Source organism: Marmota flaviventris, chromosome 12 (genome assembly GCF_047511675.1).
Source record: "Marmota flaviventris isolate mMarFla1 chromosome 12, mMarFla1.hap1, whole genome shotgun sequence".
In the NCBI taxonomy this organism is placed as follows: Eukaryota; Metazoa; Chordata; class Mammalia; order Rodentia; family Sciuridae; genus Marmota; species Marmota flaviventris.
The window spans coordinates 105,150,485-105,171,789 of NC_092509.1; the positions used below are offsets into that span (position 1 = coordinate 105,150,485).

At 35.5% G+C, this 21,305-nt stretch overlaps 1 protein-coding gene across 2 annotated transcripts in view; it reads left to right on the forward strand.

The window, feature by feature from the left end:
• Positions 1-19,769, forward strand: part of Kifap3 (kinesin associated protein 3) — a 143,246-nt gene extending 123,477 nt beyond the window's left edge. Inside the window, exons 20-21 of one of the 2 annotated variants that reach the window (XM_071600329.1) lie at positions 15,825-15,893; positions 19,309-19,388. In XM_071600329.1, coding sequence (XP_071456430.1) covers positions 15,825-15,870 — 46 coding nt within the window. In that variant the 3' untranslated portion in view covers positions 15,871-15,893; positions 19,309-19,388. Of the gene's footprint in view, positions 1-15,824; positions 15,894-19,308 lie in introns of both variants that reach the window. The other variant, XM_027935034.3, reaches the window with a different exon arrangement.
• The last annotated feature ends 1,536 nt before the right edge of the window (positions 19,770-21,305 follow it).

Below are 21,305 nucleotides of genomic sequence, written 5' to 3' on the forward strand. Positions count from 1 at the left end.
ACTTTTAAGCAAAGATGACTGCTCGTGATATAGTTGGCCTAGAAAGTGCTCTCATTTAAAATATGAGATTGTTGAAGGAAACAGAATGCCAATCACCTTTATAGTGGCTGGCTTATTCAAACTCTAATGAGAGGAACCACAGTGCATGCAGTTGATTCATAAGCACTGCTCCCCTCAAAAAATACAAGAGAACTAGAGCAGCTCGTTTTCTAGTTCCTTTAAGCATGGTTTCATTGATACTACCCTTGCTTCTTAATCGGGGATGTTTTCTAATTTAAGGTATGTCTATTTGATCCCATCTGTGTTTTAATGTGATTTAAGTATTTTTGTTAAATTTTTCTTATTAAAAACATTAAACTGGAATTTTTGTTAATTTTTTAAATAGTTGAAACTTAGGGCCTTTCAGTTTTTATATGTAATATTAATTAATTCCCGTATTCTTCACATCACCTATAATCATTCCAGATATGAGCCATATGGGCTGTATAAACTGATTTGCACTTATTTTGAGTAGGAATTGTGCAGACTGTGGATGAATTATTAAATTTATACACTAACTACGTCTAAGAGGGAAGGATTAAGTCCTGGTAAATGAGAAAGGAATGTGCAGAGGAAGGCCTGCCTGCTTCAGCTGTATAGTGGCTATAGGGTCAGTTCCAACTAAAAAGTTTTTTTTTGTTGTTGTGTTTTTAAAAGGGGGGGGGTGGGGAGTCTATAAAATCTCTTATAGAAGTATCTAAGACAAAAACAAGGAAATATAATGTTCTGAACTCAGCCGGTCCAAACCACTTGAGCTGCTATGACAGCTCATAAAACTGAGAGTAGTTTTTAACTGGGCTCTGTTTTACATTGCCAAAGTGAATTTTCCTTGCAGGAAGTAGCCAGAGGGTTTATTTAGTTTCCAGTCCATGGCTTTGATCTTTCTGTACTGTCACATCTCAGGTTACATAGCCCCCTTTTTCACGGCAGTAAATCTGCAGCAGTTAATGAGAATAAAATTTCCTCCTCCTTACTGCTGCATGCTGTTAATGCCAAACCACAGCCAACTGCATATTTGCAGAATTTCAGCTAGATGTATGACAACAGTGCAATCAGTGTGATCTTGTTGTCTTTGTAATTCATTTTATTGGGTTTTCTTCCTTTTTAAGTGACTTACTTTATCAAGCAAGTCAAGTGATTGCAAGGACAAACCTGGAAGGAAGATGTAGAGCATTTGTTACTAAGAGAAGGTGTCCATGGAGTGCAGCAGGGAGGGCAGGGGATGACATGCCTGCATGCTACCATGAAAAGTCACATTGGTCTACTTTAAAGCTTTTAAAAGATCAAGCCCTTCTGTCTCCTCAGATAAATAGTTATTTCTTTGGTTGTGTTGAATGTTTAGTTTCAATGTAAATTGATAGTTAATGAGTTTTTTTTAATAAGAGTCAGAACATTCTTTTTAACGTCTTGTTATAAAAAATGTACCATAGTATTTAAGAAAATTTCAAAAAGCCTGAACTCCATATTATAAGATCTATTCTTAGAATAAAAATAGCATTGAAGGGGCTGGGGTTGTGGCTCAAGTGGTAGAGTGCTCGCCTAACACATGTGAGGCACTGGGTTTCATCCTCAGCACCACATAAAAATAAAAAATAAAGATATTGTATCCACCTAAAACTAAAATAAACAAATAAATATTTTTTAAAAAATAGCATTGAACATCTATTGAACCATCTAATCAAATGGGTCCTTATACACAAAAGAAACATCATCAATATCTATTTAATAAATCAGTAGAATTTCAAAATCACATTTAAGCTGAATTTTATATATTAATTTGTGCATCTTTATAGTGAAGTACAAAAAAATCTCATTTTTTTCTTTTTTGTTATAATTACACCTCTCAACGTTAATTATGTGGTTCTATGAATAGACATAAAAGTTATTTTTCACTTAGACCTTGTATCTTTCTTTTCTACTGCCTTGCTTTGTGGTTAACAGTTGGAATTTGGAAGCTTTTTATCTCTGTCAGGAAATTCACCCTCAGAAGGCCATTTTGAATGATAGAAAAGACAAATATATTTTGTTTATATATTATATTTATGTATATAAACAAAAGTATTATTAAATGATTTTTAAAATCGCTTTCTGTTTTCTCACTATTGAAGTCAGTTACTGTGACAGCCATCTGATTACACAGAAGAAATCCTTTCCTTTCTTTTTTTTTTTTTCTGGTACTGGGAATTGAACTCAAAGGCACTCAACCACTGAGCGCCACATCCCCTGCCCTATTTTGTATTTTATTTAGAGATAAGAGTCTCACTGAGTTGCTTATTAGCACTTCACCATTGCTGAGGTGAACTCTAGATCCTCCTGTCTCAGCCTCCCTCCCAAGCCGCTGGGATTACAGGCATGCGCCACTGTGCCCAGCTGCCTTTCCTTTTATAAAAGGATAAATCAGCCATGTGTAATACCTATTCATTGATTTAGTTAACTGTCAGGAAAATGATGGCTTTAAAGTGTTTTGAGAATTCTGGAGCATATTTCTAAATTGAGGACAATAAAATCTTTTTTTTTCTTCTGTGTTATAATTAAAATTATCAAGCATTAATCATTTGATTCTGTGAACATATATAAAATTTATTTTTTTTTCTTGATAAAATAGAAGGTCCACTTTTGGGAAAATGCTGAGTATTGGCTACACAATAAGAAAGAGAAGTGGTTTGAAAACTTAAGAGGGGTACAACACTCATCACACATCTTTTAGAAGATACTAGGTATGATGTAAGGTATTGGACTTTACTGCAAATTGGACTCTTGGAATTATTATTTTTAAATAGCCTATCTGTGTCTACTTAAATTGTAACATCATAGTTTACATATAAAAAATAAAATAAAGATGAAAGCTAAAACAGAATTTTAGAATGTGTCTGACAGGCTATTCTGCAGTTTGTTTTTGTTTTTCTGCCACTGTAAATCCATCCAAATTGAGGTCTTGAGAGTCCACAGAAATTCTCTGCACAAAGTAAACATTATTTGTTTTTTTGGTTTTTTGTTTTTGTGCTCTTAAAAATGTTTGTTTTTTCTTTAAAAAAAAAAAACAGTTGGTAGAGTGCTTGCCTTGCATGCACAAGGCCCTGGGTTCAATCCCCAGCACCAAAAAAAAACATAAGCCAGGAGCAGTGGCACATGCCTAATCCCAGTGGCTCAGAAGGCTGAGGCAGGAGGATTGTGAGTTCAAGGTCAGCCTCAGTTAACTTAGAGAGTCCCTAAGCAACTTAACGAGACCCTGCCTCAAAGTAAAAAATAAAAAGGGCTGGCGATGTGGCTCAGAGGTTAAGCACTCCTGGGTTCAGTCCCCCACCCCCCCAAAAAAATAAGAAAGAAAAAGAAAACAAATCTTAAAACAAGTGAAGCAGCTCAAAAGGTATTATATTTTTGGAACATGAACCAGCAAGTTTCAAGTGAAATTATTGGAAAGGAATAGAAGCAAAGCAGGCTTCAGTGCCGTATAGACTTAATCTTTATTCTAATTGTATTATTTGAAATGTCAGTTCCTAAATGGTTTCAAATCTGTCTATGATCTGAGATATGTTTATTAATAATGATGATGATATTTGTTAAAATATATTGAGTACCAGGCAGTGATTGTTAAGAAAACAGAGCTTATAGTTAAGCAGTTTGCCCAGTCCATAAACTTATTTTTTACCCACCTTTTGTTCTTCCCTTCTGTTACAGTAAAAGAAGTGTCCTTTTTTTCAAAGTCTAATCAGTCAAAATATTTTTACCCTGGACCCCATCCCTCTTGCTTTATCAAGGACTTCTTTCATGTCTTAAGTCTTTTTCCCTCTACCGTACCATTCTCGTCAGCATATACACATAATTTGGAATCTCCTAATTTAAACTCTCTTTGGCTCCACATCACATTCCAACAACTGCCCATTTCTCACTTCCTCAAAAGACTTCCATTCACTCTTCATCCAGCTTCTCCAGTATTGTCAAAATCACCTTTCTGGGGGAAGAAGGCCAGCGTCTCATTGGGGGATTCTTCTGCCAAGGAATCCAAGCCACCCTAAATAGCCACCTTAAACCTTAATATCTCAAATAATTAAGCCATCCTAAATTTTAAGATCTCAAATAATTAACAAATAATAAAACACAAACACTCAGAAATATATTTACAAAAGCAAAGCCCCTGATAGATCTAGTCCACATGGGTTCTTGAACTAGACAAAGACAAAATGACTCTGGTGGTTTATTTAAGGGAGTACATCAAAGGCAGGGGTAAGGTTTCAAGGGTGGAGTCTTGCTTTGTGATGTCTTGCAGTCAGCAGGTTGATTGACATCTTGACAGGTCACACCCATTTCAGGGTCTGTGTGGGATCTTAGGTAGAGCTTGAGGAGGGGGGAGGTTCACCAACATCAGAAGGTCAATCCCTGTGGGGAGTGCCCCCAGGGAGTTCCCAGTGCCAGACTTATCCCCTCAGGAGGCTACTATGCACAACCTAGTCCACACACAGCCCACAGAGGGCTTGTAATAATCACCAGTAGTTTTTGTATTGCCACATCTAATGGGCCATTCTCATCTTTAGTGCTCACTAGTTTTTGACAGTTATCCAAGCCCTGCTTTTTACAACTCCTTTCTTTCAGCTCTCAAAACACATCATTTTCCTGGCTTTTATTCTAAGCCCTCATTCCTTTTCAGTGATCTTTGCTGGCTCTTCTCTTTTCTACGATTAGATGCTGGTTGCTCTATTCTCTAGCCATACCGTATTTGGGGGACATCCTCGGTTCTAACTATACCCACCACCTCTGGGATTTCATCCAGATCCCATGGGCTTAAACACTGTCTTAAGCTTATATGCTTTAGCTGAGGCACCATTCTTATCCCTCTTGTTATTTGACATATTCAATTGAATGTTTAATATATTTTTCAATTGTTGGGCAGGGGGTGTGACTCAGTGGTAGAGCATTTGCCTAGCATGTATGAGGCCCTGGATTCAGTCCCCAGTCCTGCCCCCCCCAAAAAAGTTATTAAATTGCTAGTTTTCCCCATATAAATAGGTTCCTTTCCTAATCATCTCCTAAGCATCCTATCTCAGTAAATGTCACCACTATCCACCAGGTTGTTCTAGCCATAAACTTGGGAGGCTTCCTCGCTTCTTCCCTTTTCCTCCTGATTACCTTCTTTCCACAGTGCAGACCATCTGCGAGTCCTATTTTTTCCTATCTAGACTGTCTCAGATTTGGTAATTTCATTCCCACCATTGACACCTAGTCCAAGTTGCCATCTGTTACCTCAACTCCTCAGCCTGGGAACTGATTGGCCTGCTTCTGCACTCACCCTCCCTCACATTCCTTTTTTTGTTTTTCACGGTAGCTATCATGTCTTTAAAGTATCATTGATGTGCCTCCCACCTGCCTTCCTGGCTTCCCTTGCCCTGTAATCAGATGCAGACTTCTTACCTTGTTCTGTGCCATCCTACTTTGTTTGACACTTACTGCTTCTCCAGTCTCACCTTCAAATGACCCAGTTGCTTACCAATTACGTTCACCCCAGGCTGCTTTCTCTTCCTCTCTTGCCAAGTCTTTTTCACTTTTTCACCTTTGTACTTAGCTTAAATAATCTTCATACTTGTAAGATAACTTGCTGCTGCTTATGTTTCAAATCTCAGTTCAAATACTACTTTCTTAGAGTCTTTTCCTCACAAAATCTTCAAAGAAGACCCTTTTTCTCCATATATCCTAATGGTTTCTTTGTTCTCTTGTTAGTCTTCTTCCTTCCATAAGAATATAATTTCTAAAAGGACTAGAACCTTGACTATCTTGTTCAAAGTTGTATCCACGTACCTGACATACACTAAACTCTGAGTAGGTGTTTGTGTAATAACTGAGTTGTGAAGATCAGAGCCAGTATTCAAACACAGACGTGCCTTACTGCATTTCCATTTGATTTTCAATGTGAACTATTTTTTAAAGAATTTATTAAATTTACATTTAATCTATTATTTCACAGCAAAGGAAGAAATAATGTTAGTAGAAAAATTCTTGGCCATTCTTTGACTCTGTTTCTAGACTTCCAGTTCTAGATCAGGAGCCCCAGAGTTTTGTGTCATGCAGATGCTGGAAAAAAAAAAAAAAACGTAGGGAGAACACAGCACGCTGAAAGCCTGGAAATGTTTACACATCAGGTAACAACCAACGGTAAAGCTTTGCCATGCCGCAAAAATCTTTGCATCCAATTTCCATGAGGAGCACAGGAAAATACTTTCGAAGTCTCCACATAACTGTCCATCCTTTTAAAGAAAATCTACTTCAAGCAAAGTTATCAACCTGCAGAAAAATCACACATAGCATTACTAAGTATATTCCAAAAAAAATGTACAATATGCATAACTGGAAAAAATACAACATTTTAAAAAATTGTAAGAAAAAATTCTTATCAGTAATGGCAATAACCAACTATCTATTTAGAATTGCAAAATAATTATTTTCCTGGAGTTATATATCTGAAATACAAGTTTTTCATGCAGAAAGATGAGTAGAATATGTTCAGAAGTCACTTGATTCAGTTAGAGCCAATCTCATTGCTGACTTGCTATAAATTTTTTTTTTTTCAGTTTTGCTGTATCTGGAGGAATGATGCCTCCATACTTAAAACACTAGCCTAAAATTCTTTTAATAATTTTTAAAGTTGTATCTTTAGAGAACAGTGCTGAAACCAGAATATTATAGAAATTTATATTACTTTTTATTGTTAAGTAGCATAAATTCTATAGCAACAAATTCTACCCAATACTTAAAATGAATAAAAGGTTTCCTTGGCCTTATTTCTTCCCTATTACCAGATTATGGTTGGTAATAAATCAGAAGCATAGCATACATGCTGATGGGTTTTGGTGTTTTTGCTGTTTCTGTGATTTCCAAAAGATACTTTTAACTCATATTTTAAAAAGTTTCTATGATGACAATTGAAATTAACTTTATGGAGCATAAGGTAAAGAATCAAGGTAAAGGTATGCACTTATAACACTTAAACTTTCCTTTACCCAGGACCTTTTTAATTGACAAGCACTGGGGTGGGAGCCGGGGAAGAAACTATCCCTTTCCTTCTAAGAAGCTTGTAGTGCAGGGTTAAGATATAATTTTTTGTATATATTCAAGCATCTTACTTATTATCCCTTACTTCAACTTTCATTTTAAAAAAAAATATTTCAGGAGAGTGGTATTACCAGGTTTAGAAAAAGAAATAACACTAAGCACGGCATTAGTATCAAAGGTGTTTTACATTTCCTACCCACTTTTGTGTTATTCCCACACCTAGAGTAAATGTATGTCTTCAGTAGAATAAGTCTCTTAAGTATGTTATAATTTTGCTTAATTTTTAGAGGAAACAGAATTAGTGATCTTTAGAAAAGAATGCCATATTACCTTAAATAATGAAACCTTTCCCCCTTTTCACTTGAAGAATATGTTATTTGGAGTGTTGTTTTTCATTAAATTATTTCTATTACAGGAACATATAGACATTTAGTATTTTACAGAAAAACAACAATCTAATTATATAATGTGGTAAATTTTATTTTTTAAACTTTATGGAATTTTAAGCTAATTAGGGCAATACTAACAAAGAATCACAGTATCTTTGAAATACGACCTACTAAAGTTATAGGTCTAGTAATCTATTACAGTTTAGTTGCTTCATTATCATAATAAGTAGTTTAGAAGGATTACTCCAGCAACAGCCTGTTGTGACTTGTAATAGAAAAATAGCCCCTTTTAAAACATGTCAATGTCCTAAAATATGTAATTTGGATAATTTTGAGATTTGGGAGAGCCACTGTATCAAGAAGTTGGTTGTACATGTTGATTTCTAGGCCTCCTATCTCATGAGCGAAATGTTCTCAGAGTAGAAACTGACTCTTCATTTTAGGTAGGTAGATAGATAGGTACATACATGCACACAAATGCGTGTCTGGAGAAGGGGGACTCTTGACCAACAGCAGGTAGGCACCATAGTCACTTTAAACAGAACCAGTATTTTCCTTGCCCTACACACCTGAAACAACTACTATAGGTAGACTTCTACACTGATTCGGAATACTGCCTAAAACCCAGATCCCCCCAATGTACAGTGCATTCTCATCACCCTGAAGAACCGTCAGAGTTGCCCAGCTTGCTTATAAGTTTCAGATCCTCAGGTTGGCACAACCCCAAAGACAACGGACATCACAAAATGAAAATACACCACCCTAAACATTCTCATGACCTATCTAAGAGAAACCAATGCTAGCAGTAAGCCTAAGTACAGGAATGTGTACATTGTGGGAAATGGTGGTTTGTGGGAGATAACTAAAAAACCTTACCCTTAATTTACTATTTTAAAAATAAATTCACAGAATATAGAATAAGATGAAAAAGCACACAAATAGCATTCCCTGTCGTTTTGTCCCTTTGAGGTGTTGTATCATTTGCATTAATGATGACATAGAATCTGAAGGGTTTTGACTGAATAACTTTATTTATACGAGCAGTCCAGTCTCACTATGGTAAAAGGAAGGTGATTGGCCATGGCATCATTTTAGTGCAATGGTAATTAGTATGCCTATGTGTAGGTATAAGTCTCTATGACTTATGTAAGAGCCCTGTAGAGGCAAACAGGAAGTGAATGTAAGAAACCTGCCAAGTATGCTAGAATGTCTGTCTTCACCTTACGACAGGATTCAGAATCGCCTAAGCATTTTTAAGGAAGGCTCCATCACTTTCATATGTTGTAACAGCAGCAACACCACATATACTATAAAAGCATATTAATCTTGTAAGAAATTTGGAAATATGATAAGTTCAGTGTATAGAGATATTAAAAGTGATAGCCATTATTTTACAAAGATTAAAACCGTGACAAAGAAAGTTACAGATATGGAATGTTAACAAGTCATATCAGTAGAGACAGAATCCCATCCAGACCCTTATTCCAAAGTCATTGCACTCCTCTAACTTTGTTAAAATTCAAGAGTTGTTAGTAAGCTAATTTTCAAATTAATTGTGCTGCATTTAAGAAAATTAATTGCCATTCCTAAGGGGAAACTGCCCATACATCAATGATAAGGAAAAAAATAGTATAGTGCTTCCTTATGCCCTTTAAAAATAATTTTAAGATATGGTAATAAGATATGAGTAAGAAAAACATTTGTTAGAATCACATACTTTCACATTCTAAGTCTGCACTGAATTTGTTTCATACAAACAGTCTATGACCAAAGGGTGCTTAGCCATGTTCTTTGAAGATGATAGAGCAACACCTTACTTCATCATCAGAAGACTTGTGATTAAACTACCTATTTATTAGCCTTAGGTCTAAGCACAATATGGATTTCCTTATTTTTTAATAAGCATATAATGTAACGGTGAAATATATTCGTAAGGAACAAGAAAGCTATGAGACAAATATGGAGATTTACTTTAGCACCTATTCTAGTGCTAAATACACTACTAATATGTTATACTATATTCTGAGATCCTAAAGTCTGTAGAGGATGCTAAATATTTGAAATTTTTATCTGACATATTATTATAGAACTACTAAATTAGTGGCTGAAAAGTAACCAAATAACCTCTCCCAACATGGATCTTTCAAAGTATCCTAATAAGACAAGGAAATGTTTTTTTTTTTTTGTATATTTGTAATTATAAACTTATTTAGAATCAAAATTTAAATATTCATGTCTAGCCTTTTAAAAATATGCACTTTACCCCACTATGAATCAGCTGTGGCAAGGGTGGGTTAGGGAAGAATTCCCAAGCTGGTTGTAACCCCTGATGTTTCGGATATGCCTTGGTCCACATGAAAAAATATATATATATATTTATATATATACATACACTTTATTGTGTTTAAATAGGACTGGGTATCTCAGTGGTAGAGCGCTTGCCTAGCAGATGTGAGGCACTGAGTTGAATTCTCAGCACCACATATAAATAAATAAAATAAATGTCCATCGACAACTAAAAAAAAAAAAAAAAAAGTTTGAAAAAATAGGAAAATAGGACTGGGGATGTAACTCAATGATGGACCACTTCCTGGCATGGACAAAGCCCTGGGTTTGATCCCCAGCACCAAAAAAAAAAGTGTTGAGCTTCTATTATCCTTAATTTTGGAAAAGTATCCATCAACCACTGCTTGATTTTTATCTGACAAACATAATTTGTCTGTTAGGTAGCCAAAAAATCAAAGCAAATGAAGGGACTAGAAATAAATTAGAAACATTAGCATCTTAAATTTGATAAATTTCTGAGGTTGGTTTTTTTTTTAAGGCAAACTATCTCCAATGTAAGGTAGTAAAAGAACTTTGGAGACATGCATATTAACAAAAAATTAACATTATTTTTTTATTTGAGAGAATGATATTGTGTCAATAGAGCTGACATGCATGTTAAATGGCCATATTACCTGTTTGATTTTGTTCACATGACAGATTTCTGTTTTATAAAGAAAAAAAGGAAATTGATACAGCCCTTTTTAATATAGTTATGATAATTTTAGATTCTATTCAGTTTTTGAACTTGTTCATTCCAGTAGGGCATTATGACTGAGATTCTGTTTGGTGCTTAAATCACAGTAACTAAAGGTCATTATTCATATTTTAACTGGTTAGTCCAGCTAAAGAGTTTTTAGTGCTAGCATTAACTTTTGAATTATGTTTGAGGTATTTGACTTTACGGCATGTTTAGTTTCTTTTCATTTCTTATTAGTATTTTTCAGTCTCCTGCCCCTGCCTCCAACAAGAACTCTCCTCTCTGCTCAACATCAGAAACATTTTCCTTTTTGGCATGTGCTTGCTAGTTCCCCAAGCAGTATAAGCAAATTGGAAAGTTCAGCTGTCATTCTTGGAAGGTCATAGATCACACTAGCAGTCTGAGTAATCCAAGAGGTTTTAAGTATCATAGCATTTAGTTTAAAGTGAAATTTGCTCTGACAGGGCTGGCAGACCAATAGGAAAAAGAAATATTTGTGCTTGCAAAAGTGCATATGTAGAGACCAAGAGTATAAGTGATGGCTGGAAGTGATTTCAGTCTAAAAAAACAAATCATTAAGAGAGTGCATAGGGGTAAAATACACAGTTCATATTTTAAAGAGTCTCAAAATGAACCAGCACTAAGGTTAGCATTACATAGTAATTAGTTGTGGTGTTCAGGATTTAACTCACTCAGTCCCAGACAGTATGGTTAAACTATCACTGAGAAAACACTGCTCCTAACTCGATGTTCTCTACTTTAAGCCTACAGCAGTTATCTTTGTACCTTAGAAAACCCAGGTATTATGACAGATTATATAAATATTGAACCAGGAACAGACAAACAATTATTTAAAAGAGGTGCTAATGACTAAATTTAGTGACCCAGAGGTTTTTGAGCCTCTGGGTAAGTTCCTTTAACATTTGGTGGCATGAAGTGAAGCAGTGCCTGTATTAGAACTGCCGGTTTCAAGAAGTCCTTATACTTAAGTGAAGGAGTGTAAGTTAAAAATGACTAGAGATACCAGAGAGCCTGAGGTCATTATAGGTCTAGATAAATATTCACTTCAACTTCATAGTCATATCAGATGACTCCCATTGGGCACCTATTAAGAGTATTGTTTCTGTTAACAGCTACAGATAAGGATAAATAAAATACCTTCTAGTAGTTCCAATTACTTCTTTCAAGTCATTGTTTGCTTCAAGAAAGCCAGTTTTGAGTCATAAGAATACATGGTTTATAAGTTTTTTTTCTTGAATGTGCAGAGCAGATAAGTAACAATTAAAAAAAAAAAAAAAAAGATAAGACTTCCAGCAAGATGGCACTGAGCTCCTACACAGAGAGGTAGAAATGGTGGATGAGATGTGACAGACAGTTTCAATACATGACCAACTTCCCAAGAAAGATGGGAAAACTCCAGGTATCAAAAAATAAAATAACCATCCACCAGAGTATTGAAATAGGTATAGGTTATATGATACTAGAAGATATAAATGAATCCCTTTTATAAAGCTTGGAACTTCAAAAGGCTCCTTTTTTTCTTACCAGCTGAAAGGACTAGATAATTTTAATTCATCATCCTAGAGAAATGGTCAAAACTTGTCTTGTGCCCCAAGCCTTCAGTAGAGAGGACAGACACCCCTGAGAAAGAGAAACCCTCGAGCTGGCTCCATCACATGAGTGGATTATGAATCCATCCTGTGCATCTAGTGCAGGGATCCCCAAGTCAAGAAATTAACAGGTAATGTCTGACAGTCCCTGGTACATTATAAACAAATACTGAAAATCCCTGTAGAAATATTCCACAGCTCAAGGGCCAACAGACAGGAAACAACAACAAAAACTGAAATCGACTGCACAATAAGAAAATTACAAAGCATGTGAAGAAAGGACCATCATGAAGGAGAATTATCAGACACAGTAAGACATAGGCACCCAAGAGCTAGAGTTCAGAATCTCAGATCAGGTGAGTGGTGCATGAGTGTAATCACAGCTACTGGGGAGGCTGAGCAGGAGGATTGGGAGCTCAGGGCCAGCCTGGGCAACCTAGTGATACCCTGTCTCAAGATAAGAAATAAAAAGGTTCCATGGTAGAGCACCACTAGGTTCTATTCAAATAGAAGAAGAGAGGTCTCAATGGGACTATAAAATGTACTATTTAAGATACCACCGATGACATTTCTCCCCGTTAAGAAACATAATCATTAAAATAGACTCTAGATGAGCAAACAATTAAGGTATATAAGAAGAGGTGTAAATTGAGATTAAAAGAGAGAGAAATGGGCTTTCTTTGCCATTTGGAATAAATTAGTGACTATTTTTACATATGCTCCCTGAATGATTAGTACAAATTAGTTTTTATCTGGAGCATCTCAGCATAGTAACTAAATTGAAAGGATCTGTCCCCAAGGTGGTGCTTTTTTCTTTTAGAACTGACTGACAGATATCTGTTTAGAAAAACTTTAATAAACTCCAGATGAGTACTTTAGATTCAGCTTCCTACCATTCATATAATTTGCCCTTGGTTTTTGGAAAATTGTTAGTTTGACCTCACTAAGAATTTGATTCTTCAAGATGATTTAGATATTTAGTTTTATCATAATGAAAAAAAAGCTTATGATTAAGCATATGAAGAATAAGAATAAAAACTAAAAGGAAAATGACATCTAAACTTGATCTATATTGGTGAAACCCATTTAAAAGGCTCCTTAGCTGTGTGCTCTTAGATTTCATTTTCTCAATAATACTTTTGTTCAAATTCAAAGTAATAAATAATGCCTTTGAGCAACCCAAAATATATACATTTATTACAAGTGAATTTATAGAAACCAGAAAAGAGGCCATTTATGTAGTTCAGTGAAGATCTTAGAAGCCATGCTATGATGTTAGTACTTTAATATACATTGTGGTTTCGGTGTCTTTGACAATTGGCATCTTTTCTATTTTCCTAGGCACCAACTTACACAAGTTTTTAAAATATAGGTATTTCTATTTAAGTTATTTCATGTTAATAAAATGAATACATTGATTATCTAAGGGCAGAGAAATTTAAATTTGATAAGCCTTGTTTTAAAATTAGAAATACATAGTAGGTATTCAGTGCTAAGACAAGCTCTCCATCTAGTGGTTATTTTGTAAATTACAAGCATTTTGATCTCAATAATCATCGCTTTAGGAATGTCAGGTATTATTTTTATAGGCATTATCTTATTCAAACTACACTTGTGCTCTGCTTACTACAAGAATTTCGGAAAGACTTTTTCTTCCTGTTAAACAGAGTATAGCTTCTATCAATTTTTTAAAAAATTTTGTCTGCACATGGCTTTTTTAAAAAATATTTTTAGTTTAGATGGACACAAAACCTTTATTTTATTTACTTACTTATTTTATGTGCTGAGGATTGAACCCAGTGCCTTACACATGCTAGGGCAAGCTCTTCACCACTGATCTACAACCCCAGTCCTATCAGATTTTATCTACGTGGAATACCAGTCTCTTAGTTTGATGAAGCATTTTCCTGTACTAAAGGGGCAAAAACTGTTTCATTCTAATTATCAGTAATCTTGAAAATTTTCACCTAGTTTTGAAATTTTTCTTCTTCACTGTTAGTTCAAACAAAAAAAATATTACATTCTTTATTGTGAAGTGTAGCATAGTTGGTCACTGCTTTTCTGCCAGTGCCTCTTTCTAGGTTTTCAATACTTCACATTTGAACTTCCAGAATAGTGTCTTAAATATTTTCTAGGTTTCTGACTCTCAACCTCCTTTCCTACCACAGATAAATTTCTAAACACAGAATTAGTTTGTTCTCTTTCTTAAAAACCACCAGCATCTCTTAGAAAGCATATAGTTCTTGGCATAGTTTGTGAAGAGTTCCAGTGTCTGGTCCTTGCCTCCCTTCCTAGCTTGCTTTCCCATCACTTGCTTTCATCCTGAGCCTAAGACCTTCTCCATAACATGTGCTTTGCTGTTCTTTGGCCCACTCTTTCTTGCTCAGGCTACTACTCTATCAGCAATTCTCTCTTTACCTGTGAAATCCTACCTGTCCTCAGACTCATCTGATCATGCATTCAGACACTGTTGAGTGTCTCCTCCATGTCAGATTCTATGCTGGATACTGGGAGGTACTGCTGAACGAGACAGATTGTGCACTTGGTGGGCTTACATTCTGTAGGAGAGCACAACAATAAGCAAAATTATAATAGGTGCATTAAAATGGAGCTGTTTTCCATGAAGGCATTCTAGCCTCCCAAATTCTTCTCTAGCAGTGTGTGTGTGTGTGTGTGTGTGTGTGTGTGTATCTACCATATATTAAATAATCTATTCAGGAATATAAACATACTAATTTTGATTCTGTGTTCAACATATTAGAGTAATTAATAAAGACAATGAAATGTTCCAGAAAATTGTTAACAAATCACTTCATGCAATTCTATAAACTTCAGAGAAGTTTTGTCTCATGAAGCTAGCTCATGTCAAGTCCTTTCAGTTGACAATCCCAAAATAATTTCAGCCACTTAGGAAACTTAGACAGGATAGCAAGTTCAAGGCCAGCCTCAGCAACTTAATGAGGCCCTAAACAAGTTAGTGGGACCCTGTTTCAAAAAATGGGAGTTGGAGCTTGGGGAATGTAGCTCAGTGATAAAGCACCCCGGGTTAAATCTTTGGTACCAATAAATAAATAAATAAATAAGTTCCAAAATAATTTTAACCTTTAATATTACCTTATGGATCACAAAGTGACATTATGGTGGGTGGGTGGGTGGGTGGGTGTGTGTGCGCACACACACACACATCCAATTATACCCATACCTATATATTCAGTCTTAGCCAACTTGATGATAATTAATGACTCCTGACAATTTTTAAGAACAGTACAATTTTCATATACATTAATAGAGGGTCAGAGATTGGATCTCATATTCTATACTGATTTTAGACTGCATCTTAAGTATGGTGTTAATTTCAGTTTCATTTTAAGGTAAACACTAGAAAACCAAAGTGATTTAGCATGCAAATGAGATGATAAAGATATGCTGTGAGGACTGAGTGAGGGTGTGAAGCAGTTATATCCAAGAAGAATTACACTCCTCGTGGGTCCGGAGAGTACTTCTAAAACTGATAAAACTGGATTTCATATGAGTGTAAAAAGTTTTGCACCAACAGTTTGGCATGTCCATGAGAGAGAGTCTCATTTTTTATAACGTCCACTAATAAATTTATTACCTGCTCTGTATTAATATTGCTGACTTAGGAATTTTAAAGAAGAGAAAGTTGTGTTGCTCTTATCTACTTTAATAAAATAATGATGATACTTTTCACTTACGCAGCACTTTTCATCCAAGGATTTCAAAGTGCTTTACAAATATGCACTAATTAAGCCTCACAAACAGCCAGAGGTAGGTGATTTTCTTGCTTTCTACAGGAATGTCGACTCAGGCAGAGTGTCCAGAGCCTGAGAGTGCTGGTCCCTCGCTGGCTGCCATTCCCTCGTAGTGTGCTGCATGTGGAGCGTCACTCGCCCTTTCCAGGCTCCTTTTACCCCTCTGAATCATCTCAGGCTTAGAATCTCAATGAATGTTGTTAAGAATGTGCCTTAAGTTGCATATAAATATGGAGAAAATTCAGTCTGAGCTTTCTGTGTCAATTAGATTTCTAAATTTATAAAACAAACTCGAGATATGGTTTCATATTTGTTATTGGATGTTAAGTATAAATTTTTCACTTGAAGGAAATTTTCATTTTTCCTTCTAGGTAATCAAAAACCATCATTCTTGTACAATTCAGATTGATGTTTTTGGCCTTACTATTCTTACTTGCCTGTCACAACAAACCATAACCATTTTCTTTGGATTAAAATTGGGTATTTTCAAGAAAAAATACTGCATTTTGACAATTCAAAGGTTCAATAAAGGTGATATAATACAAAATAAGTAGTCCTCTCAAGAAATAGTAGTATAGTGGGTACATATGCTAATGTAGAAGGACATGAAACTTTTTGTGTAGATTAGGAGCAGAAGGGAGACACACAGTGCAAGATAGAATTAGAGCACCTATAGAGAGCCAAGTATAACACCTCTTAGCTGTAGCAAAGTGGTCACACAGGTAAAAGCAGGTATGCCTCCCTTGGTCCTCAGGGTTCCCAGTGTCCCCAGTGAGAGTACATAAAGAGTCTATCTGCTTTGTTTAAAGGAAAACCCACCATAGGCTTTCTTGGTTTTGACCCAGGCTCTATTTTTTAAACAAGAAGTTCATCTGTAATGTATGATGAATTCTAAAAAACTTTTGGCCAGTTGCATCCCTTGAAATTTTCCCCCAAATGATATATAAGAAGCTAAAAAGGTTAACCTGACCCCATGCATTGTAACACACACACAGATATCTCTGGGTAGGCTATTGCTTACATAAAGAGAACTTTGCTACTGTTAGCCTAAAGACTAATGTTCAAGAACTGAGACTCACTCATTAGTACTCAAGGGCCAGTCTTGCTTTCACTGACTTGAGGGTGCACAGCTTTGCTAATAATGTGATTAACATATTCAAAAAGAAAGAAAAAATAGAAGAGCCATTTGTTAATTCACAATGAAAAGAACAGGCAAATCAGATAATGTTTAAGTTTATTCTTCACTCTGCTGATAGACCACATTGGAAAACAGTCATCAAAATTTTGCCTATTAGCCATAGAAATTTAAAGAAGGAGATGGGAGTTAGCAGTTTGTATAATGGCCTCAGCCTCCGAGAATCTGTTAAGTCCTCTTCTTCATGCAGACAAGCCTGCCAAAAAGGTCACATTCTCCTGATGATTATAGGTCACCACTTCACCAAGGAATTGCTTGGGCTGCTCCTACCAGCATTGTAGCTGAAAAGCTCCTTGTTGTGTGCCCATGAGGCGGTCAAGGGTCATCTGATTTTTAGATGGAGCCTAATGGTGTTGCCAAAAGGCCCTCTGTGGGGCTCACTGTGAAGGTGCCTTTGCAGATATCCCCACTGGTCACTATGTGCCTCTCGTTTCCATCTTCTGCAGAGATCTCACCATAGCCCCTACATTGAGAAATGAGGACAAAATCACTTTGAGTTTAACCTAGGTCTTCTGATTTCAACCTCAGAGGAGGGGTGGGGAAAAAACAGGTAAGGATTGGCTGAAGGCAGGTGGTACACAGAGAGATGAAGGAGGACTGAGCAAAACTTGCAGCTGTGTAATTATCCCTTCATAACTGAGTTTTATTCGCTTCAGTGTTTCTAGAGAGGTTTCCAATAGCCAACTCTTCCTTCAGATTTTAAACTGAACCAGGGTATCTTAGCAGTGAACAGAAGGAATTTATGGACTCTACTAACCTATGAAACAGCTTTTCCAATACCTGTAGAATAAACTTCCCCTCTTTAACCTCTCTTCCCATGGAAACAAAATAGGAGGGGTGGTTTTACATAAAAAGCAGACTTAAAAATTTCAACCAATGTTGACAAATTATGGGCACAGAGTTTTTGATAAAGGAACCTAAAAATGTTGGTTTGTCTAGAATCACTCAATACAAATAATAACCTGACACTTTTCTTTCAGAAATTCTATTCCCCAAGGGGTAGATTCACATGAACATTATGTTTTATATGTATTTTGATTCTTTACATTTACTCTTTAATTCTCTCCTAACACATAAACGCACGCACAAGTCACTTAAAACATTAATTTTGAGAGTTACTTTTAAAGTGTTTCAACTTAATCTCAGTTTGATGATGAGAGGAAGTTTGCACCAATGTGAACATATTTTTAATCATATTAGATTTTGCTGAAAAGTATCTTTCCATTTAGTACAATCTCACATAATCTTGAATCATTTAAATGTGCTTTTTTCTGGAGCTTACATTTCCATGTTATAAATGGTTTCCTTTGACTGGAAATCAAGCCACTAGCATTCACTGCATGAGTTGTGCATGAGCATGTTATAGCTACTATATTTGCCTGGCAAAATAAGCATTTTTGTCATTTTTCTAAGTGTTGATTCCCTGATCCTTAAAAAGTACTTTGAATAATAGATTTTCTTCTAAATAATTTACTAATAGACTGAAGAATTTTTAATAATCATAAAGTGTATCTGCACTTCAGATATCTTTCCAACTCTGAAGGTTATCTTTGGGCTTATTTTATTTCCATAGAATAAGTGGAACCAAAACTTATAATTGTCTTCTTGATGTCACTTAAAAGAAAGATACACTATTCAGTATGTTTTTGCATTAGGAATTAGAAGGATTTGAAGATCAAACCTGGCCAGTTGTCAAATTTTGTAGAATTCTATGTCTTATTCTTTCAGACTTATGATATGATTTGACCTGTATGAGAGTTCACTGTTAAAACTCAAATTGCATGTCCCTATAAATAGTAAATTAGTCCTATATCTTCATATGAAAAAGAGGCCTTATAGTAAATAGCTAAACTCTCTTTACCACATTTTTAATTTTATCCTTCCCTAGCAGTGTATTACTGATCATTGCTAGCATGCAAAATCTTTTCATATTCTGTCATAAGAGCCATTTATGAATACCTTTTTAAATAAAACTCTTTTTATCTGATTCTTCTACTTTATTTCAAATAGTACCTGATGACAGAGGTTTCTTTCTGACATCTTATTGGAAGTAAATATACACATTTTAATGACTATATTAACTTGAATAATGATAATCCTTTGTAATGATATCTCTCTAAATCACTATCACTGCTTTTAGAAAGAGAATCTTGGAAGTGTAACTTCCCAGCCTCTCACTTGACCTGCATTGTGGATATGTAATGGAAAACATAGCTGCCTTCTTTTTCTCTTTCAGCCTTGGAATAGATGGCTTTGGCCAACCAGTTGGCCTTCTTGGACGTCCTGCCACAGCCTACGGATTCCGCCCTGATGAACCTTACTACTATGGCTATGGGTCTCGATAAAATCATCCCTTTCTGTGTGTACTCTCAGCTTAGAAGAACTCTGTGTGGGTTGGGTTAACTCTGATCTTTGCCTAATAATGCATGTTGATACTATTGTGGGTCTGTGTTTCTTCTTACTTTCCCTGTTAGCTGCAGATAAACTCCAACCCTTTCTATTTCCTGTCAAGTGAGTTGATACTAACACTGTTCACTCATCTAGCCACACCCTGATATTGAAAACCATTTACCATGAGACTCAGAAGTGAATGTTGAAAAGCTACTAGACTGGAAAACAGACACTACATTATGTACATTAAGGGACTAATTTAATTTCTATTAAAAGGATGCATAAAGTGCAAATGAATGATCCAAAGTCACGTGTTTGTATTTTTTAAATATTTTTATTAGTTGTTGATGGACCTTTATTTTATTTACTTATTTATATGTGGTGCCTCATGCATACTAGGCAAGCGCTCTACCACTGAGCCACAGCCCCAGCTCACATGTTTGCATTTACTGCAATTCTATAGGAGTCATATACTTACATGTGGTGCACATGAATTTTATTTCCCATACAAAGGAAAGTTTTGCCATTGAACTACTTTTTCTTGCATTCTTTTCCTACTTGCAAATACTTTAGTATTTCATATATGTGCTGTTTAGTATTTTGTATATGTACTACTTTAAGATTTATAAAAAAGAGCATCACCTTTTTATTCCTTACTATGTGCCTCAAAGGTTTCTTCACAAAATTACTATGATTTTAATTAACAATGGAACATATGCTGTGAGTGATGATGTATATGACTATAGTCTCTTAGGTGATTTGAATTCATGTTTTCCTAATTGTAGGCTATAATCCTGGAACAACTAGCATAAGTGAAAAGGATTAGTATTGTGCTTATGATTTTATTCTTCAATTTAGTATATAAGTATGGAAAAGCTAATGAAAAGCCTGATTAAGGAAAATTAAGGATCGGGATTTTGCTCACTTAAGTAATCTTGTTCACTTCTTTTTATAACAGATTTGGGTGGTAGAAAGTAGAGCAGCTTGATTAATATAGAGTTTTGAAAATAATTCATTAGTTTTACAATATTGAGAAATTTACTTGAAAAATCAAGCAAATAAATATAATCCAAAGATAGCTCCTCAGTCATGTGCTATGGAAGGATACATGAGGTTTGAAAAGGAATACATAGATCAAAGATAAGACTTCTGTCCTTGAATTTAAAACCATTAGTCTAACTACACTGCGTAGCTTTAATTTCTATTTTAGCATAGAATCGTAGAGATGGAAAGGTCCTTTGAATTTCAATATGATCAACAGGTATTTTCTTAACTACCTAGTTTGTGATACAGAAGTCTATGTTGCTCTAGGGAACATCAATCTAAGATATAGTTTATGCCCTTCAACTCAAAACAGTCAATCTTTTAAAAAGTGTACAATTATTTGTCTTGGTTTAAATCACAAACTATTGCAGCTGAAAAGGGCCCTAGAATCAGCCCTGTCCAGCTCTCATTTTTACCACTGAACAGAACAGAGGCCAGGAGAGATGAAATGCCTTGCCCATGCTCTTGAGTTTAGTCAAGAATGTGGCCTGCTTCCTCCCTTCCAGTGTAGCATCTCAGGACTAAGTATCTTGCTGGGCTATCTGTCATATATACAAAATATAGATATATATAAGTGGAACTAAAAGAAGAAAAAAAGCAATCATTCTATAGTTTTAACTTCCCTCACATGCTATAAACCGACTTGCGAGGACCATCCCCAATTTAGGTTTCCGCCGCTGTGCACACTTTCTCTGTGTATTCGCATTGTTTTAAGCCTTCACAAATTTGGAAATTGTGATCTTTTCATTGCCTTATTTATGAAGGTAAGTTTTGCTAGTGAGATTAATAAGGAAGAAT